Source organism: Erpetoichthys calabaricus, chromosome 1 (assembly GCF_900747795.2).
Source record: "Erpetoichthys calabaricus chromosome 1, fErpCal1.3, whole genome shotgun sequence".
Lineage (NCBI taxonomy): Eukaryota > Metazoa > Chordata > Cladistia > Polypteriformes > Polypteridae > Erpetoichthys > Erpetoichthys calabaricus.
Window position 1 is genome coordinate 102,616,543 of NC_041394.2, and position 23,405 is coordinate 102,639,947.

General features: G+C 38.7%; 2 protein-coding genes across 4 annotated transcripts in view; both read right to left on the reverse strand.

Moving 5' to 3' along the window:
- Positions 1-23,405, reverse strand: part of calm3b (calmodulin 3b (phosphorylase kinase, delta)) — a 234,604-nt gene that overhangs the window by 57,850 nt on the left and 153,349 nt on the right. The gene's annotated exons all lie outside the window — the stretch shown is intronic.
- Positions 14,728-23,405, reverse strand: part of LOC114654044 (4F2 cell-surface antigen heavy chain-like) — a 46,905-nt gene continuing 38,227 nt past the window's right edge. The window contains exons 5-9 of the mRNA XM_028804503.2: positions 21,072-21,211; positions 16,528-16,714; positions 16,120-16,263; positions 15,674-15,730; positions 14,728-15,449 (exon numbers count right to left, since the gene is read on the reverse strand). Of these exons, the coding sequence (XP_028660336.1) occupies positions 15,108-15,449; positions 15,674-15,730; positions 16,120-16,263; positions 16,528-16,714; positions 21,072-21,211 (870 nt within the window). The 3' untranslated portion in view covers positions 14,728-15,107. The remainder of the gene's footprint in view (positions 15,450-15,673; positions 15,731-16,119; positions 16,264-16,527; positions 16,715-21,071; positions 21,212-23,405) is intronic.

Genomic DNA, 23,405 nt, shown 5'->3' on the forward strand with positions numbered 1-23,405 from the left:
TCAAACACTGCAAACAAACATTTGTCTCTTTTTCAAAAGTTTAAACTGTGCTCCATGACAAGACAGATATGACAGTTCCGTCTCACAATTAAAAGAATGCAAACATATCTTCCTCTTCAAAGGAGTGCGCGTCAGGAGCAGAGACTGTCATAAAGACAGAGGAAAGCAAACAAATCAATAGGGCTGTTTGGCTTTTAAGTATGCGAAGCACAGCGGCACAAAGCAGTTACAATGAAGGCAGCAGCTCACACCCCCTCCGTCAAGAGCAGAGAGAGAGACAGAGAAAAACAAACAATCAAAAATCAATACGTGCCCTTCGAGCTTTTAAGTATGCGAAGCACCGTGCAGCATGTCGCTGCACGAAGCAGCTGCACAGAAGGTAGCAACGTGAAGATAATCTTTCAGCATTTTTAGACGAGCGGCCGTATCGTCTAGGTGTGCGAACAGCCCCCCTGCTCAATCCCCCTATGTCAGGATCAGAGAAAGTCAGCGCAAGAGAGAGAGAAAAGTAAGTTGGGTAGCTTCTCAGCCATCTGCCAATAGCGTCCTTTGTATGAAATCAACTGGGCAAACCAACTGAGGAAGCATGTACCAGAAATTAAAAGACCCATTGTCCGCAGAAATCCGTGAACCAGCAAAAAATCTGTGATATATATTTAAATATGCTTACATATAAAATCCGCGATAGAGTGAAGCTGTGAAAGGCGAAGCGCGATATAGCGAGGGATTACTGTATACATATCTACATATATATATACACATATATAAACATATGCACATATATATATATATATATATATATATAAATATCGACATACATATATACATACATACACATATATTATATATATATATATATATATATATATATATATATATATATATATATATATATATATATATATATACACATATACATATTGTGGTGCCCGGCAGGCGTCCATGCCCGGCTGGGACGCCCAGGAGGAGTGGAGGAGGGCTTGTGCCTCCTCCAGGACACGAGAGGGCGTCCTCCCTGGTGGCTTTGGGGACCACGGGTACGGAGCTTGGAAGCTCAACCCTGTAGGGGCCCGTGGTCACCGCCAGGGGGCGCCCCAATGCCTTGGGAGTGTTGGCCCTCAGTACTTCCGCCACACCGGGAAGTACTGGGGGGAAGAGACTTGAAGACACCCGGTGGACTTCCGGCTTCACCATGGGAGCTTCCGCCACACAGGGGTGTGGCTATGAGCCCTCAGGATCCAACTGGAGACCTTCCAGGGGGAATAAAAGGGGCCGCCTCCCTCCAGTCAACAGCGAGAGTCGGGTGGAAGAGGACGAAGCTTGGTGGAGAGGAGTGGAGGCAGACCAAAGACTGAGAAAGGCATTGTGCGTGTGGCCAGGACTTAAGGGGTGATTGGTGCTGAGGCACTGGGTATGTGCACTGTATATAGTATGAATAAACACGTGTGTGGTAAAACCATCATGTCTGCCTGTCTGTGTCCGGGCTGTTCCCCACAATATCTACATAAATATATATATATATATATATATATATATATATATACAGTAATCCCTCCTCCATCGCGGGGGTTGCGTTCCAGAGCCACCTGCGAAATAAGAAAATCCGCGAAGTAGAAACCATATGTTTATATGGTTATTTTTATATTGTCATGCTTGGGTCACAGATTTGCGCAGAAACACAGGAGGTTGTAGAGAGACAGGAACGTTATTCAAACACTGCAAACAAACATTTGTCTCTTTTTCAAAAGTTTAAACTGTGGTCCATGACAAGACAGAGATGACAGTTCTGTCTCACAATTAGAAGAATGCAAACATATCTTCCTCTTCAAAGGAGTGCGTGTCAGGAGCACAGAATGTCACATAGATAGAGAAAACAATCTCTAGCAAACAAATCAATAGGGCTGTTTGGCTTTTAAGTATGCGAAGCACCGCGGCACAAAGCTGTTGAAGGCGGCAGCTCACACCCCCTCCATCAGGAGCAGGGAAAGAGAGAGAGAGAGAGACAGAGTTTGTTTTTCAGTCAAAAATCAATACGTGCCCTTCGAGCTTTTAAGTATGCGAAGCACTGTGCAGCATGTCGTTTCAGGAAGCAGCTGCACAAAAGATAGCAACATGAAGATAATCTTTCAGCATTTTTAGACGAGCGTCCGTATCGTCTAGGTGTGCGAACAGCCCCCCTGCTCAATCCCCATACGTCAGGATCACAGATAGTCAGCGCAAGAGAGAGAGAAAAGTAAGCAATCTAGCTTCTCAGCCATCTGCCAATAGCGTCCCTTGTATGAAATCAATTGGGCAAACCAACTGAGGAAGCATGTACCAGAAATTAAAAGACCCATTGTCCGCAGATATCCGCGAACCAGCAAAAAATCCGTGATACAGTGGTGTGAAAAACTATTTGCCCCCTTCCTGATTTCTTATTCTTTTGCATGTTTGTCACACAAAATGTTTCTGATCATCAAACACATTTAACCATTAGTCAAATATAACACAAGTAAACACAAAATGCAGTTTGTAAATGGTGGTTTTTATTATTAAGAAAAAAAAATCCAAACCTACATGGCCGTGTGTGAAAAAGTAATTGCCCCCTGAACCTAATAACTGGTTGGGCCACACTTAGCAGCAATAACTGCAATCAAGCGTTTGCGATAACTTGCAATGAGTCTTTTACAGCGCTCTGGAGGAATTTTGGCCCACTCATCTTTGCAAAATTGTTGTAATTCAGCTTTATTTGAGGGTTTTCTAGCATGAACCGCCTTTTTAAGGTCATGCCATAGCATCTCAATTGGATTCAGGTCAGGACTTTGACTAGGCCACTCCAAAGTCTTCATTTTGTTTTTCTTCAGCCATTCAGAGGTGGATTTGCTGGTGTGTTTTGGGTCATTGTCCTGTTGCAGCACCCAAGATCGCTTCAGCTTGAGTTGACGAACAGATGGCCGGATATTCTCCTTCAGGATTTTTTGGTAGACAGTAGAATTCATGGTTCCATCTATCACAGCAAGCCTTCCAGGTCCTGAAGCAGCAAAACAACCCCAGACCATCACACTACCACCACCATATTTTACTGTTGGTATGATGTTCTTTTTCTGAAATGCTGTGTTCCTTTTACGCCAGATGTAACGGGACATTTGCCTTCCAAAAAGTTCAACTTTTGACTCATCAGTCCACAAGGTATTTTCCCAAAAGTCTTGGCAATCATTGAGATGTTTCTTAGCAAAATTGAGACGAGCCCTAATGTTCTTTTTGCTTAACAGTGGTTTGCGTCTTGGAAATCTGCCATGCAGGCCGTTTTTGCCCAGTCTCTTTCTTATGGTGGAGTCGTGAACACTGACCTTAATTGAGGCAAGTGAGGCCTGCAGTTCTTTAGACGTTGTCCTGGGGTCTTTTGTGACCTCTCGGATGAGTCGTCTCTGCGCTCTTGGGGTAATTTTGGTCGGCCGGCCACTCCTGGGAAGGTTCACCACTGTTCCATGTTTTTGCCATTTGTGGATAATGGCTCTCACTGTGGTTCGCTGGAGTCCCAAAGCTTTAGAAATGGCTTTATAACCTTTACCAGACTGATAGATCTCAATTACTTCTGTTCTCATTTGTTCCTGAATTTCTTTGGATCTTGGCATGATGTCTAGCTTTTGAGGTGCTTTTGGTCTACTTCTCTGTGTCAGGCAGCTCCTATTTAAGTGATTTCTTGATTGAAACAGGTGTGGCAGTAATCAGGCCTGGGGGTGGCTACGGAAATTGAACTCAGGTGTGATACACCACAGTTAGGTTATTTTTTAACAAGGGGGCAATTACTTTTTCACACAGGGCCATGTAGGTTTGGATTGTTTTTCTCCCTAAATAATAAAAACCATCATTTAAAAACTGCATTTTGTGTTTACTTGTGTTATATTTGACTAATGGTTAAATGTGTTTGATGATCAGAAACATTTTGTGTGACAAACATGCAAAAGAATAAGAAATCAGGAAGGGGGCAAATAGTTTTTCACACCACTGTATATATTTAAATATGCTTACATATAAAATCCACGATGGAGTGAAGCCGCGAAAGGCGAAGCGCGATATAGCGAGGGATCACTGTATATATATATTCACGGCATTCGTAGTCTGAATCACAATCTGATTGTATGGGTGGTTACCTACCATGTAACGCTTATGGTTGGCCAGCAAGTCAGCTAACATCCGCCTCGGTGCCCTCAGTTGTGAGAAGCAGATCATAGAATGGTTGAAATAGTTTACTGTCAAATAATGCAAAGAGTACGCGACACGTGTTTCGCCCTAATTCTGGGCTCATCAGGCGTACACACTCACTGCATATAGCCAAATTCCCGCGCTTCGCAGCGGTGAAGTATTGCTTTTAAATTTTAATGAAGAAGAAAAGAAAACCTTTTTAAATTGAGGGAAAATATACCAATAACAATTTGTTAAGGATCTGTTTTTTTGTGAAGCTGCCTTTACACAGCCTGTCCACTGTTTTATAAATGAACGCCATATAAGGCCGTCCTTTCTCCTTGCTTAGCGGTTCTGTATTGTTTTATTGTTCGTTTATTACGATTGTTATAGTTATTGTGTAGGTATTTGAGACTCACTTTTCTGTTCAGGTACCCATTTCCTTTATGTAATCCGCGGATTCTCCGCTATTTTTTGTTCGTTTATTATGATTATAGTTATTTATTGATTCCCTTCTTTAGCTGACTGCCTGCTCATATAAGGCGCTCTGTTTTTTGTGAAGCAGTCTTTACACAGCTTCTCCGCTGTTTTATAAACGAATGCCATATAAGGCCATCCTTTTTCCTTGCTTTGCCAAGGAAGCAGCCTTTTTATTTAATGCATGGGTTCTCCGTTGTTTCATTATTCGTTTATTACGATTGTTATAGTTGTCTTTGTATACCATGTTGTCAGTTGAGCACTCCGGTTGGAATATGACCAAGCCGTGGAAGCTTACTGTTGAGAATGCAACGAATAGTTGTACAGGAGAAAAATAGCAATCTTTTGTAGGTCTATGAACTTAATTTATGCCTGTATGTGTCAGTCGCTTCATATTCTTTTCGTACCTTATCAATTGTGTAATGTGTTTTTTGAACAGGTTTGATTCATCGAAGTGATCACTCGTGCTGTGTTCAGTCACTTCACGTGAGCCGCTCTCTTGTGTGATGTTGCAATGTCCACAGCTTTATTTAATGTTAGCTAAGACCCAGCACTTAAAAGTTTCTCGCTACAGCAATTTTAACTCTGTTTCAAAGTGATCCAAAGTCTCGTTTATACCTCGTGTCTTCTCATTAAACTTGTATCTTGCGAATATGGTATTGCAAACGGCAGGGGGAGCGTTTCTATAAACTTAATTTAAACTTACGGTTTACACATGCGTCACTCGCTCGCTTCTTATTGTTTTGCTGCCTTCTCAATTGTGTAATGAATGTTTTCTTCAGTGCTCTTTGTGGCTGTTCCTTGTTTTCAGTTCATGTGATTATGTAGGAGGCGTGATGACGCGATACGCGACTCCGCCTCCCACGGCCATCGAGCTGCACTCCATTACAGTATATGGACAAAAAAGAGGTTCCAGTTATGACCATTACGTGTACAATTTCGAAATGAAACCTGCCTAACTTTTGTAAGTAAGCTGTAAGGAATGAGCCTGCCAAATTTCAGCCTTCCACCTACACGGGAAGTTGGAGAATTAGTGATGAGTGAGTGAGTGAGTGAGTCAGTGAGGGCTTTGCCTTTTATTAGTATAGATATAAAACAGAACGAGAAAATAACGACACAGCTGACGGCAATGTGGCCGAAAAATATTGTGTTTCTTGTTAATTAGTACGCTGTATTTACTAATGTCGCTCGAGTCGGAGCAGTAAGCTATATGTAGTATTATAACGTTCTGCCGTGATAAAAATATCATTGGCCCGCCACTTAGTTTTCAAGTTACAGACACGCGCATATAGATGCGTGACATGAGCACGAGGCGGCTATGCAGTGTGCGCAACGGACGTGGCCATCCTCCGTGCATAAGATACTGTATTGACATTGGTGGACGAAGGGGCCATCGATTCTTTCTCTGCCCAGGGCCGCCACGAGCCTAGAGCCGCCCCTGGCAGGCTACACTATTGACTGGGCTGCTGAGACTGGCCATTGGGCAGAACTGACCATCACGAGTAGTAATAGCTCGCATATTTTCACATTTTTTTGCTCTAGTTTTATGTAATTTTGTGCTAGTATTGTAACGAACAGTTAGTGCAGACTACAGCTGAAAATCTGAAGTGGACGCGAGAAGTTGGTGAGTTGTTTATTAACAAATGTCTGTGATTTTGAGTTTGTAAAATTAGTGTAGGTCAGGGGGCTTTTTGCATATCGGCTTATTTTACAATATAAACTTTGAAGTAAACTTAGTAAAGTAAAATTTGATTTTTGGAGGATTTGTTTTCCAACTTGAATTACTGAGCAATGAATTCAGTGAGCGTTTTCGTAATTTCAGCCAATTTTCTGGAATTTGCTTAATCTAGTTCAGTGTTACAGGAACCAGTGCCTACATGGCAGAACCAGGAGACAGTCAGGAATGGGGCATCACTTCATAAGATGGTATTTTAGAGCACACACACTTCTGCAGTCATACATACCAGCAACTTTGATTTGCCATTTGACCTATCCTGCCTTAGGGATGACACCTTGTGATCTCCACGTGGACACTGAGCAGTCCAGGACTATGAAAGTGAGAAGCAGCAAGAATCACCAACTGCAGTACTGTGGCCTCCTACTTAATAAAATTAATTATTTAAATAATTTGAAAGTTTTTAGACTTCTTCTCCATAACATGAAGTCCTTGCATTTTTTCCAATTCTGGTACTGTATTTCCTTTGTGTGTTATGCTTAACATTATCCTGTAGGTGAAGGAGTTTCAGGCACAGATGGGGATTCAAAGTAGCCTTGTGTCATCTAAAGAGAGAAGAGCTCACAATGGTCAATGGGTAGCACTTGCCATCGTTGGTACATATAGCCTAACAGGAGCTGATAACAACTGATGCCTAGATGGAGGATTTCCTGGGAACACCAAGTAGAAAAAGAGACTGGAGAAACTTGTGGGTGTCCACTTAGAATTATGATGGTGATGGTTGGCCACATGGTACCGGGTCTGTCCAGGGAGCCTCTTGAATCCGCTACCAATAATGTACCCGATAGATGAGCAAGTGTATGAAGACACAACACACAAACATAGCAAGGGGTAAGTACAAAAGCGCAGTGGTCTCTTCAATAAATAATCCTTAAAAACAGGTAACAATCCATGAGATTAAAAATCAGAATAAAAAATGAAAGTAAACCAACAGTCATTAGGTCCCTTGTGCTTTTTTGGAGGAGCCCAGCTCAACTTCTCCTTAGTCTTCCCAGCTTACCCATTGCTCACTCAACTGGTGTAGACACTAGCAGTTGCGGCCCACACATTCTGACCCCCGTCTTAGCTGCTTTGAGCAGCGTCCTCCAATCTTTCTTTTCTCACCCTGGCATACCTCAGATCCTTGGTGTAGATCTCCATCACAATCACTCCCACTTCTCACCAATATTCGATGGGGACAATCCAACCCTAGAATGCCAATCCTTCGCTACGCCGTGGGACTTACATCCATTCTTCGCTTCACTGCACGGGATGGCTGGCTCATCCTGCCTCTTCACCCCTGATGCTTTTCTCATGGCTCTGTACATTGTTTTTTCTTTCCCCTTCTCCAGCCCTAGTGTGCTGATTCTTCACTTCTTTGCAGGGCTTGCATCCACGCTGCCCTGCACTGCACTGGCTGGCTGGCTCATCCTGCCTCGGTTGTAGATATTCTTCGGGATATTGTAAGTTGATGTTTTTATCTTCTGCACGATCACAACCAACTGTTTCAGCATAGTCTATTGATACGCATTTCACCAATTTGCCATGTAACTGATTGACAATTTTCACGTTGATTCGTTTGTCTTCGTTTCTCTATGCTAGGATTGCCCGTGTACTCATTTCTTCTATTGATAACCCTTCGGGATGAAATTCTTCAATAATTTTTGGACATAATAAGTCTTCTTTAATTGGGAACTTAAAATGTGGAAAACATAAATATTTATAAGAGCTGAAAGAGCAGGAACTGTGTCTGTCAAATGCAGTGGGTTGGCACCCTGCCCAGGATTGGTTCCCTGCCTTGTGCCCTGTGTTGGCTGGGATTGGCTCCAGCAGACCCCCGTGACCCTGTGTTCGGATTCAGCGGGTTGGAAAATGGATGGATGGATGTGTCTGTCAAAAGCATTAACAAGAATGAGAGGACCGTGTGCATGGTTGAATATGGTTGAGAGGAGGGTGGGACTTGAAAAAATCTCATAGCAAAAGTCTCATCTCACAGGACTGTAAAAAATCTCTTGGAAATAGTTGTCTCGTCTCACCTCAGGATTTTCTTTTATAATAGAGAGATTTGTTTCATCCTGTTATCATCTCCATCATTTTATAAAACCTTTCTTTTTCATAATACTTTCCCACAAATACTTAATGTCTAAGTTGTTTGTTCACTAGACAGCATTCTGTTACAACTTGAGAATTGCATTTGGTATTATAAAGATGTCCTCAGATGTGCATTGTATAGTTTTGGTCTAAGATTTGTATACATTTATCAGAAATAAAGAGATTTTGGAACTTGAAAAAAGATAAAAGGACTAAGAGAACTATGCATCTTTTCGAACCCCTGTAATCTAAAATTGTAGGATTAAAAATTTGAAAAGAAGGGACTTAAGGGTGAAAAGCAAATTCACTGGGACATTAAGTGGCATGAACTACTGAAAAGCAGATGAAGTGTACTCACCAGTAGTGCTGGTTTAGTCTGATAATTCCTGGGCATTGTCTTGTGAAATGGTGAAACAGATAACTGTAGAACTTTTACATAACATAAGAGAGTTCCTATTGTGGGTACAATTATTAATTGAAATGTATGCCAGTCTTATTCTGGACTTTTTAAATGTCTGTATAGCTTTAATGTTTCTTTTAGTATTTTTCTTATATAAATTGAAAACAATACACACTATGCCTTATATTCCTATCATAAATGTATAAATTCTACTGTGTTTCTGTTGGTAGGGCACAGAATTAAGTCGCCAAGGTATATTGATCTCCTTTTGTAATACATTGAGAGTTTAAAGTAAAGGTAAAGGCTCAGCTCCCTCCCTAAAAACAAAGAACAGCTATGTTGTCCTGTAAAACCCGTGATGCCTAAAGACTATGACCTCAGGTAGGCCTCCCAAGAAAAATGAATGAGGACATTCAGCAAGCTGTTCTTATCAATTCTTTATCAGATCTTTTCAATGTTCTAAATTTCCCCTTGTCCCTGTGTGACACCAGGATTCTTTATACTCTTCAGAAGTATACAGATTTCCATATCTTTCCTGGTATTTATACATTTTTTTTGTACATAAACCACTGTATCTCATGAATCAAATTGGGGTTTTTTTTATTGTTTTTAGAGACATTAGTGTCTTTCCTATAGTATGGTGATGTGGACAACACACACTATTTCATGTGAGACCTTAGTAGTGTGGTCTACCACCTGGACATCATCTCCTCAAATTAATAACACACATATTGTGTGATTGTATATTCTGTTACCTTTTCCATTGACCTCTCTAAGAGCTCACCATGGCCTGCCTGGTCCTTCACTAATATGGCCTGTTTATTAAAGAAGTAGTGGTGCTAAGGGAAATGCAGCTGCAAAACATTGCATACTTCTGAATTGTCATCCCAATAACACTCTATTGAACACTAATTAGAAAGTGTTTTATGGAGAACAAGTAGAGGTGTTGTCACTAGCCACTATTCCTTCCTTAGTCTGCTTATACAATGCTGCAGAAACGCCTCTCAATACAAGCAAGTTCTGCTAGGACTTTTATATGGGCGGAGATAAGTACAGTTAAGATACACATGCACAATTTCATGCAAAATACATAGGCGTTATCTAAGCAAGAGCTGTATACTTCATTGTTAAAAACAGATCGTTGGCCTCACCTGCTTGTCAGACATGCATATCTTAGACAACCTCTCTTCCAACAGCAGTGCTTTAATTATATTATTTTTAACACATCTGGCATTTGTCTGAAACTACAATTCTCTATAGAAACTAAAGAGCCTACAGAACCATTAAAAATAAAACAGTAGTTACAATATGGGTTGCTATCGGCTGCTGCAGATGAAGAAGAGACAAACACAGGCCATGATCTGCCAGGCTCTGCCTTTGCGGAGACAACTCAAAGCAGGAAGTGGACAAGCACAGTCTGTCAGGTGCTGAAGCATAGTCTGCAAGTGTGACTGACATTGAAGAGTCTTCACATACTGTAGGTCCATAAAACAAAACCAAGGGGTTACACTTTACCTCAGTCTGCAACTCCTATACAAACACCATCTGGCTACAAAATCCCACCAGAGCTCTGCATGAAAGAATATACAGAAAATGCTCCCAATTTAAGGGAGATAATAATGAAGTTCGCAATGGATATGTGAGAAACTGAAAAAAAAGGAATGACAGAGACTTTGAATGATACCAAGCAGGGAATAGAGGATGATGTAGAATGCTAAGTTAAATTCTACAAGCATATGTCTGAAAAAACAGTAAAACTGAGAGTGAACTGAATATGCTTAGTGTCCAACTCCACAATGTGAAACATGTTAGCATCCTGCCCTGAACAACTGAAACAAATGGTGAATACAACTGTCAAAACTGTGACTTTCTTAAAAAACAAATTTATTAGAGAATAGAATAAATTCTAATGCATTTGGAAGAGACTGTAAGAAGAAACCCAGATGATTTGTAACTTGGAAATCATATGAAATTCACCTTGGAATTCTTCACTTAAATCATTGGCGATGTCATAACAAAAAACCCAGAGTTTGAGAGAACATATCACTTACCTGTTAAATGTTCACCAAGGGTGTTCTTTGTTAAATTTAATAAACATTTGATAAACTTTCTTGTAATCATGTTTCTTTACACCTTTTTGTTTCATTCTATTTGTGATCTCTTGTAAAAAGTAAAAGAAGATACTGTAATTTGATTGTTTATGAGTGGAGGGTATTATTTAGTTTAAATCCAGGTAATAAGCAAGTGTCATTTCTTTATTGTTATTTTCTTTTTCTTTTCTTTTGTCCTTTGTTACATATGCCTGTCTGGGAACCATCTTTCTGGCTCTGATGAGATAAAAAATTCCACCCTGGAACGAGAGAGGGCACTGACACTAACCTTATTTTCTTCTTTCTCCTCAGCACTCAAGAAAAGACACCCAACAGGGATGACTGACTCCGCTCACAGCCTCTTCCAGTCCGCAGAATATAAACATGCTCATTCCCAGAAGAAGGTGGCATCAGCTGCCAAACTGACCATTCCAGAGGACAGTGTTCCTATGGCTAACCACTGCCAGAAAGATTAACCTTAATGCTTTTTTGTTTGAGCTGTTATTTAATGCGATTACCATGGTCGTACCTAGTCCTGTCTTGGCTTCTCTTAGTCTGCCTGCCCAGCCACATATCACAACTTTATACTAGGAGTGTATTGACAATTAGTATTTATGTTATTTTAGCCACTTAGTTGCTGCCATTTGTGAGAAACTCTGTTTTAGATGACATACTGAAAAGCAAAACCCAATGACTATAAATGACTAATCACAGTTACAGAATATTACATTTATAAATACACACCCATACACACACCATAGCACAGAGACTGACCAGTTCAAAAATGTACTTACCTAAAAGTAAGCCTGGCATAGTAACAATAAAATGCCGGTACAGCATAGCTTACACGATTATGGAAATATTTCCCTTACCTTAAATACTTCCTGGTTTTGTTAAACAGCAACGCTTGCTTCTTTTTTGGGAAATTTATAATCTCTCTGTCACCCTGAATTACTTTTGATGGAGCAATTCAAGCTTTATCTAAACATAACATAAAACAGCTTAAATAGTGGTTTGCTTTTGGTAACTTGAGTAAAAACAATCTGCCAAGACATACACACTAAACGATAATTGGCAATTAGCTAACAATGCATTATCCGAGGGCCATAATGAATTTAACATTTCACCATCTTAATAAAACTTCAATGCCCTATTTAAGGTTAAAAAAAGCAGTTTAAGCCCCAGAGATACACTTAAGAGCCACAGTAATTTTTGTAATAAGATTTTGCGTCACCACCAAAATCACCACCAGACAATTTCAACATTTTAACACAGATACCACAAGTATATGGGACTCCATTGAATGTCACACCATTGCTTCGTGAAGGTTCCATGATTGGGTGTTTTGATGATTTGATTTTGGGATAAATACAATCATCTTTGGCACCAAATCTAAATCTTTCCTAAGTGCTAATCTGATGATGAGACTGTCATGTTATATGGCTTACATGTTTGTTATGATCTTTCATTTATGCCACTTGTGCTCCGTTAATGGGGACAATGCTATCCTGGAAGATTTCACTACCAGCTTGATGTACTGTACATCTTGTGACCATTGATCATGTGTTTTAAATATATTGGCATTTAGTTTTTCCATTAATTAAAACAGCAGACCCAAACCATTCCAGGTAAATGCACAACAAACCCTAACACGGCAAAACAAAACCCTTCACTTAAACAAGTTGTCTGGGTCTATGGTGTGCAACACACATACTTGTACAATAAAAAAAAAAAAAAAAAAAGGACGACTCGGTTGACCAGATAACTTTTTACACTGCTGTGTGGACTAATGCTTTGTTAAACCTCTTGCTTCAGCCATAGCTTGACATCTGCCATCAAACTATCCTTAGGCGATTGTTTGTTTTTCACTGAATCCATATCCGTGTACAAACTTCAAGGAATTTGTGATTTTGTCCATAGTTGTTCTGAGGTGATGATGTCTTTCCCACCAGCTTCCAGGCCAATATCACCTTTAATGCTATACAACACCAGCTCTTCATGACTAAAACTCCTGCTATACACATGTCCCAGAAGTAAGGCACTGAGACCACTTCTTTGGGCTATGACAGCCTACATAATTAGTAGTTCAGTCTTCCCACACCTCACATTAAAGGTCGATGGAATTCTTTTATGTTCTTAAACTGACACATTTATGTAGAAGCACCTACTTGAAATATAATTTGTATTCCTTAATTTTAGTGTTTCCTTCACTAACTGTAAGTAATAAACATAGGAAATGTAAGGCACACATATTTTTTAAAATGATTTGAAACACCAATAAAGTGCAGTGCACCAGCTTGACAAGGTCTCCTACAAAGCTTATGTATAATAATAGTAAAAGAGAAATGTCTTTTCATCAGAGTTGTTCATTTATACTGGGAAAAAATAGCAGAAAAATTACTAAGGAAAACAACGTAATACCAATACAGAGCAAACAAGGAAAAAAATAATAAGAAAAGCTTAACCAGTCTGTTAAAACTTACCGAACTGAATATCACCTTTCCACCTACTGTACAAACTCAACTAATGTTTATAAATCAACATTAAATACACTCCAAACCACACTATGTCTAGTTCCATTCATTCACTCTCAACATCACTGAAATAAACAATCAATTTTAATTTGCAGTTTATTGCTCCTCATTGAAAAACAAATAATGAGATTTCAATAATGAAGCCCGACTTTTGCAAAGCAAAATACAGTAGAACAGACCATAACTCACTATAATGACAGTGAAGCCTCTCACCTCGCAAGTGTCTGGCGGCCACAGCAAACATAAGTAGCATACACATTTAAAGAGCCATTTCCTCCCTCTCAGCCTCAGTATGCCATTTGTATTAGGATATTCCTCAGGTGAACCCTCGGCTTGGAACAATCTTCATAAAAATGCTTTGGCTTAAATAACAGGCATGGCATTTTTTTGTTTACAGTATGATCCATAAACCACCTATATTTATAGACTGGCATGCAGGGCAGATTAAAGGTAACCATTTCATTTGGAACTTTTTTTTTTTACTACAAAGTTTACATTTTCAGGGACTTTTTTCTTTCTTTAAATGCTAATAGTGGGACACAAGCCATAATGTTTTATGTCTTTGCAAAGAGATCTGTTGAGGTGTTTGGTTTTATTTTACTTTTGAAAACTGTAAATACCAACACTTTAGACTACCTGTCATCACTAATTTCATGGTATCAACCTGCCAGACATTTTTTGATTTCAAAGCCTTTAGATTTATGCCTCTTCTTTTTTCACTTGGTTTATCCAAAAGGCTACTGTAGTGTTGATTTTACATTTTAAATTGATCATTTTTTTTGCAGTCCTCAGCAGAAACCATGATAACATCAACCCAACAGTGCTATTCATCAACACATACTATACAGGATTTCTTATGTTTGATATATAATGTATTTCAATTATCTTATAGTGAATTTTGCTCTCTTCTTACTTTGATTTATATTCTTGTGTGCTGTAATGGGGTGTTCTGTGTATAGCACTAAAAGAAGCAAACACTGAATGACAGCCTTTGCTGTAAATGATGATAAAAAAAATGTTGCTTCCATTGTTATAGTACATTGTTTGAATCCAATACCCCATAATGCAGGGACAGTCATTTTATGAAGTAGCCTCATTGTTTGTTAAAGAAATACACATATCAGCTGAAAGAAGCACCATGTTTCGAAGAAAAAAAGTTAAAAGCCAAGCTTTTAAAAATGTAATGTCTTCTTAGCTGCAGTTTTGACTGGGCATTTATTTTTGTGTTTCATTTTAATGCTTTTTTTTTTAAAAAAAAAAAGGAAACCTACAGTGTGAAAAACATGATACCAGAACAGCATGACAAATGCAGATGTTTAACCGAATATTTTACAAGCTGTTGAGGTAATGTAGTAGCTAAAATTAAAAAAAAACAAAACAACATTTCTAAAACAGATAACACAGGAAAGTCAAAATTGTTAAAGACCCAAGACTTTTTAAGCAGCATTACAACCAAAATAACATATCCATGTAGTATTTAGCTACAATTTTAGATAGTGTTTCAACTATGACACATTTTACACATTTGTGACTATATGATAACAGTCTTCTGTATAATTTCACAAACTCCTGTTTAGATGGAAGGCTGCTGCCGATGCTGCTTAAAGAGTTCAGAGTCTCATGTATGACAGTGCTATTTAGTATACATATGGGAATCGCAGCAAGAGCCCTTCATTTGGCTCAAGTGTGAAATCTGCAAGGTTTACACTGGACTCATTACGCTGTGAGTAAGTGCTGATGGCCACTGAGGCCTCTGCTGGCAATTTGTTGTGTATGAGTGAGACCTTAGTTTTCAGACCCTCAAAATTTAACACTGTTAGAAAACGTTCACTCTGGTCCCATTCACGCAAGTAAGCATAGATACTGGCATTATGAACAATAGAATAAAAATCCCCATATTGTAAGGAGCGATCTTTCAGTTTTAAGTCACTCAGCTGCTTGTACAGGTTCAGCACGGAATTTGTGTCTTGTGTTTGGGCCTAGAATTAGAAAAAGAAAAGTCGTATTAATTATGGTAAAACAAAAAATTAAGTTATACTACAAACTGAATGCTTTCAATGTTTTGGTCATTTCACTTTTAGGTCTGAAAAAGGACTGACAGCTTTCTAATGGAAGTCTTTTAAAACAATGTACGATAAAAACAACTGCTAGGGGGGTAACAGGAAAGACGTGTACATAGAAAATGAATGTTAAAAATACTCACCATGACAGAGAAATTTGAATTGTCCCACAACATCATAGGCAGTTTTGAGTTTTGATCCTAAAAAGAACAGTTGGAAAGACTTTTAATTTAAAAACATGCAGAATGTCCTCTTTTCTTTATCAGTTTCCTACTCTCTCAGCAGCAGACAGTACTGTACTGCCGAGTTTATTTAAGATATAAATTCAGATCCTAACTAAGAATGTAGCTAATACACAGATACGGATTACATTCTTTCTTGTTCAATATGGGGTGACAAACACGAGAGTGCTATGCTTACAGAAGCACCTAATTACATTACAATGATGAGAAAATCTAAAAGCATTTTTATTTCAAAGAAGCTGTTTTTGGTTTTATAGAAGTAAACATTCCTCCTTCATATTGCTTCCAAAATAACAGTCCATTTTAATATTAGAAACATACTTGCGTTATTAAATCAATAGTCCTACCTTTTCCTCTAGGTCTTGAAGACCAATCTCATCTCCATAATTGGTGAATGGAGTACCCGGAAGTGTGAACAGCATCATTTGATAAATCTTTACAAGCCTTTCTTCTACCAGAGATGCTAAATGACCCACAGTGCGGCTTCCCACCTATGAGAGGAGAAAACCTGTCAGAAATGCACAACAGAGATACTTTTCTGAGGAACTGACTGCCTTTATTATTCACACAGTTGCTATGCATATATGAATAATGAGCAACAAAAAGTTATTATAAAGATAAACTACAAAAACACTGAGATACAGATATTATCAGCAGATCAATCATATGGTCAGTAGATAAAATATTGGTTACTAGGTACATTGAAATGTGTGTCACACAGTTGGCGTCTCAACATTGTTCTCTAGAAAACTCACCGACCACAAAGGCCAGGCCGTGCCAAGTCCAGTGATATATCTCTCCACATTTAAAGCAACTTCTGAACCAGTTGGTGCTTTCCCTAAGATGTGTAGAACTCCAGACAACAAAAGGTCTACTCCTGACTGGTTCCCAGCTTTCACAATTTCCTCAAGATCTTTAGAGGATGTCACACCAATGAGGATTCTGAGAATTGAGGGAGAAGGAAAATACAAAATTAACTGTGATATGTGTCAATTGTTACGGTGGAGTCTTTTTGTTTTAAACTTCTAAGTATACACTCATAAAATTAAAAATAACAAATCGCAAAACAAACAGGTATACAGTATTACTCTGCAGATAAAGTGAAGGCGCTTATTGTACTTTACAGAACTCAATGCAACTTGGAAACATCAGGCCGTAATGACAAAATATATAGCTGCATAACAATGAAGCTGAATGGAATAGGCATTATATGCAATGTTAAAGAGTACTGAGAAAAGAATAAAAGGGCCATAGTAACATGAGCGGCTTTCATTGTAAATCCTCTCATGGACATTTTACACTACTGATATACAAAGCCTATTACTTAGTCAAGTTCTTATTCCTTAAAAGCAGGCAGAGAAAACATTTTAAAAAAGTACAGGTCATGGCACTAAAAATTCAAAATCTGACAGGATTTTATTTACCATTAGAAAATTATGACAAAATTAGGATTTTTTTTCATTGTTCTTTGTTAAATATACATTACATATTGTGTCAGCCACTCATCTGAACCAGTGCTTTTAAGCTGAATAATGGCTGCTATGAAATATGTGAGTATTATACAAGGTCAAATGTAAACTTGTCATTTGCAGGATAAGAACGGGTGTCCTGGCCGGGACGGAGCATGGTTTATTACCCAGATGGAAAGCCAGACTGGAAAGAGGGCGAGAAAATACTTTTGTGTCTGGCCAGTATAAAATAATGAACAGGCCAGCAGGTAGCGGTCCTCACATGGAAACCCAATCAGGACACCCACAGGAGTATTTGGGATACGGAGTCTGGAAGTGCAGCACTGTTGGGGTCCCTACGTTCCAATAGAGGGTGTTGTTGGGGCGGGGGGGACCTCCCTGCTTTCATTATGACCTAGAAGTGCTTCCCAGAAGACATGGCATGGTTCTGGGTCCAGCATAAAAGGAAGCCCGCTGCCACACGTGGATCAGTCAGAGTCAGGAGGCAGCAGGCAACACTCAACTGGAGGATGGAAGAGTTTATTGTATTGACTTATTAGTTAATTGTGGCACAGAAAGTCTGTAAAGGTGCGGTCTGGAATAATATCCTGTATTTTATTGTATTAACGTGTGGTGTATTGCTGGGTCTGTGGTTTGGGGTCATAAATGGCAGGACTGCCTCCATAACTGCCTAGCAGTTTGCCAATGGATTGCTCTCAGACGCGGCCACAACTTTTGCAACTTGCTTCATCATTTGTATTTTGGGTAATCGTAAACCAAAGGTCAATAATCTTTTCCATATTAAGTGTCAAATTACAAGCATTGGACAAGCGGCATACCAGTGGACAATAGCATATACTTAATTTCAGTTTAATGGCAAGGTAAACTAATCTTATTTATTACTGTATGAACTGGTGCACACACATACACATTTACTGTTAATGTGTACTAAACATTAAATTGGATTTACAGTTCCAGTGTGATCCCTTTCTCAGTCTTTCACAGCTTAGTTGTGCTATGTCCGGCCTGTAGGATCTTTATTTCAGCTGCAGACACCCTTCTGAATGATCTGTTGTAGCTTTGCTAAGAGATGCACTTAACTCTGTCTTAAGGTGTAAAAAAAAAACAAAACTCTTCATACATTTAAGTCAATCTAAATGCAGAGATTAATGCAAAATCTGCTTTTAATAAAAATGAGAATTTGTCTAGCAAACTCATCCAACAAGCCAAACTGGATGCTGCCTGGTCGGTGTCGGGTACTTTCAAGTGTTTTGTGGAGCTCTGTGCATGTGCCCACAGTAAAGGAGTTTGAGCTCCATCTGCAGCATTTTAAACCCCTCAGTTCCCATCCACTCAAACTGGGGATAAAGACAGGTTTTTCTCCTCAAGGTTTACCGAATAAATTAAAAGAAAGCATTGGGCTATTTTGCTCAAAGTCTTCAAATGATCTGGAGAATTCCATTTCAAGTTTTTGAAGTACTTAATGATGTAAATCGGGACTGATAGCACCCTGAAGCAATTAAAATAACAAGCGCTTCAAGTTTGAATATCATGAAAACACTTTAACATTCACCAGAAATGCCTTCCTTGTGTTAAATAAAGCTGACACAGTTTGGCCTGAGATGTCCTGTAATGTCCGTCAAAAGCATACATTTTACTAGCCATCACTCATCCTTCTAGCTCTGAGTAGATCAAACGCTTCTCTTCCCAAATAGTGGCTCACATCAAAGCACTTGGCATACCACTCCAAAACCTCAGCCATTTCATAGAACAGTGGAGAGTTAGCTACTTGTAAATGGTGCATTCAAACTACAGTCCGGTCCATAAGTATTTGGACAGGGACATAATATTCATACTTTTGGCTCTGTACGCTACCATAATAGTTTTGAAATAAAGCAATCATTATGTGATTGAAGTGTAGACTTTCAGCTTTAATTCAAATGGGTTAAGTGGTACCATGTATAAAGATGTTTGTCATTCTTAAGTGGCTTATACAATATTTTTGGTAAATCCCTTAAATTAAGGCTGAAAGTCTACACTTCAGTCACATAACGATTGCTTTATTTCAAATTATGTCACTGTCCAATTGCTTATGGACCTGACAGGTGGCGCAGTGGTAGTGCTGCTGCTTTGCAGTAAGGAGACTGTGGAAGATTGTGGGTTCGCTTCCTGGTTCCTCCCTGTGTGGATAGCACTTTGAGTACTGAGAAAAGCACTATATAAATGTAATGAATTATTATTATTTTTATTATCTGTGGGTTAAAGTTGAGCAAGTGATACAAAAGTTAACAATTCTAATGAATGTGTCCATAACACCGGTCAAATCAGACTTTGATATTTATGCACATACATTTCCCTGGTGAATAATGCTGTGAAACGTCATGACTGAGAGATCAATCGATTAAACCCACAAACCCACTCTGCTTACCAGCCATAGTAGGGGCACTATCTGTTGTACCTGGTCTTCTACCTCTTATTTCAAAAATGGTAAAATCTCTTACCAGCTCTTCTCCTTTAGTAGTGCCGTACATTTGTCTAAGGCAGCAAAGTTACTTGATTATAGAGATTCCGGCACAATAGCAGCTAGGTGTGAAATGTCATTAATATCCACACCTTCATCCGTGGCCACAATGGACACTGGTGCATCTGTCAGCGCAATTAATGGCTGAAAATGGATATTTTCTGCTGTTTCGGAAATCTGCCTTTCTGCAGTTGTTGCAGAAATGGGACAATCTTTATTTCTGAACATGATTGTTTCTTTGTTTGGCAGTCCATCAAACAAAATCCCTGCACTGCTTAGGAAGGCATCTGTAAATGATTTTCTGAATTTGACAATAAATTCTGAGAGTTTATAGCTGCCTTCTGTAGCCTGTGTTTTAGTGTTACACAGGGTTTTGAGCACACTACTTTGCTTTTCATATTTCACTACTGCTATCCAGCTTTGTCGGCCTCATTCTTGAATTTTTCTCATGATACGTTCTGAAATGATGTTCGGCATACAACATTTTTATTTACTGAGTTAATCTGGTTTTTTTTTTTGCTATTGCTGTAATAACTTTTGATGATGCTACAGACTTGATATTTAAAAAAATGACTACAATTCTGTTTTAATGAGAAACATCAAATAATTTCATAGACATGTGTAAATCAATCTGTCACTGAAAATGGTATTACATGTCCACTGTGGTGAGAACGTCATGGATTGGGGGTTCATTTTCTGCCTACGAATCTGGATAATGCTCCAACAAAGAGGGAGCTAAAAGTTCAGGGTCATGCCAAAATATTCTGAAGTATACCATCAGGCTTATATCCGCAAGTTGAAAATTAGCAAAAAATGGGTCCTTTAGAATAAACATGATCCTAAACTATCTAACAAATCAACCAAGAATGAATTAAGAGAAGAAAAGAAAATCATTTGATTGGCAATTCCAAAACACCATGTTTAGATCTCAGTTTGATTCGATTGCATTCATTTTTATACATTGAGAGTTTAGATATAATCTAAAAATATTTTGTGTAAGACATGACATTTTTTTCAACCACAATACAGCATGTTTCTTTGTTTATGCTTTCAGAGTGATTCCTAAGCAAAAAGAAAGACACGCTAATCTGTGCAGGGAAATATATGCATTCACACATTGTCATGCACTCATTTTACAGTGAGTTTATTTTTTCTTTTGTAACAGTTACCAACATATCACCATCAGAAGCATTGGTAGGAAATTTTAGATTCCACAAAATGGAGGACAAATCTGTGAGCTGTGTTAGGACCACTAGGTGGCAGTAAAGGTTAGCATCATACTATTCGGATGAACACAGAGTATTGAGAAGAAGAATGAGAGGAGGCCGACCTGGGCTTGGCTTCAGTACTGTATTTACTAGTCAAATTCTTCAGTTCTTCCCAAAGTAAAGACGCATTATTTTTGATTGTTTCCACTTCACTAACCATAATTCCATCTATTCCATTCTTCAGCCAGTTCTCAAAAGTGTTCTATAAAGAGATTTCAAAAATATTCATTAGTGGGCTGTAATACTTCACACCCCTACCATGCATTTAACATAATGCAAGAGACAGGCAAACTTTTTAAAATGTTACTTTTTGTACACAAAGGCAAAAAATGCCATTTGTTTTTATTAAGAGCAATAAAGACTTTAGGCATTATCTATCATACTCCAGCTTCTAAAATCAAGCAGGCTTTTGAGTTGACCACATCAGCAAGAACGACGTACCTTGTCAGATTGGTTATTCAAGGTCATGGTAATATCTTTAGATCACATCAAAATCTATGAAAGTCCCCTTAAATAAAAATTTTAGATTTGGATTTACTGTTGTTAATCCGAAGTAGGTTCCTTGAGTTTTAAGTCTAGATTTGAAGAATCCACTGTATCAGTGTCCCCTCACAGACCTGGGACTGTGCCCTTGCCTTCAAGTTCTAAAACTGATTAATTTACATTGTTTTGATCCTAAGTATTTTATGAGTCGGATGGTGTTAAATTACTAAGTACAGAGAGGCTTGAAAAACTGTAGTCCAATGGTTTGAAAGTTAGTTTTGCAAAAGTATTGTTCAGGTACAGACAGCCACATTGGCAATGACAAACAGGAATTTAGAGAATGAAGTGACACCACAGTTTGGTGGCAAGAAAGATGGAAACTTCTAATAAGGAGGGATGCAGAAAACAATGCAAGGATTATAGTTTAGAATGCTGGGAATGAGACATATGGAATGGAGTGAAGTGACACAGATGAGAAAGAGGAGGAAAGTGCTATGTACAGGAAACATGACTCAGGGAAAAGAGGCTACAAAATTAAAGCAGAAAGTATATATTGAACAGGGTAACAGGGATGGAGTTGGCTTACTTGTGGCTAAATGATATAAAGTGATGGAGTTAAAGAGAATGAGTGAGTGTGTTGGACTTAAAAGGTGTACCATGTGCCAGCCACTGAGATAGCTTACAGATCCTCACAAACACTTTAATAAGAGTGTTCGGATAATAGATGAATTATTTAAATGAGTGGAAACGTACAACCAGCGTCCACAAAATATCTGCAACCAACCGTGGAATATAATTACGACTCAAGAACAGAAAGGTATATACTTACTTTGACACAATATTAAAACGGCAGGTTAACCGCAGGTTTAAAGCATTGGATATAAATCTTGGTTCATTTTCAGTTTCATTACAATAGATTAATAGATGACACACAGCTGTATTTATCAATAGCACCTGATGACCCCAAATCTCTTGATTCGCTAACACAATGTCTAACCTGTATCTCAGAATGGATGAATAGTAACTTTCTCAAATTAAATAAAGAAAAAACCGAAATCTTAGTGATTGGCAATAATGGATACAATGAGGCTATTAGAAATAAACTGGATGCATTAGGATTAAAAGTCAAATCGGAGGTAAAAAGCTTAGGGGTAACCGTTGATTGTAATCTGAATTTTAAATCGCATATTAATAAAATCACTAGGACAGCATTTTTTCACCTAAGGAACATAGCAAAAGTTAGACCTCTTATATCATCGAAAGATGCAGAGAAATTAGTTCATGCGTTTGTCTTTAGTCGGCTAGATTACTGTAATGCACTCCTCTCAGGACTACCCAAAAAAGACATCAATCGTTTGCAGTTAGTGCAGAATGCAGCTGCTAGAATCCTTACCAGGAAAAGAAAATCCGAACACATTTCTCCAGTTTTGATGTCACTACACTGGTTACCTGTGTCATTCAGAATTGACTTTAAAATTCTGCTTATGGTTTATAAAGCTTTAAATAATCTCGCCCCGTCTTATATATCGGAATGTCTGACACCTTATATTCCAAATCGCAACCTCAGATCCTCAACTGAGTGTCTCCTTAGAATTCCAAGAGCAAAACTTAAAAGAAGTGGTGAGGCGGCCTTCTGCTGTTATGCACCTAAAATCTGGAATAGCCTGCCAGTAGGAATTCGCCAGGCTAATACAGTGGAGCACTTTAAAAAACTACTGAAAACACATTACTTTAACATGGCCTTCTCATAACTTCACTGTAATTTAATCCTGACACTCTGTATATCCAATTCATTATAATAACTATTCATTCAAAATTTGTACTAACCCCTACTCTCTCTTCTGTTTTCTTTTCCGGTGTCCTATTGGTGGTGGCTTGTGCCACCACCATCTACCCAAAGCACCATGATGTTC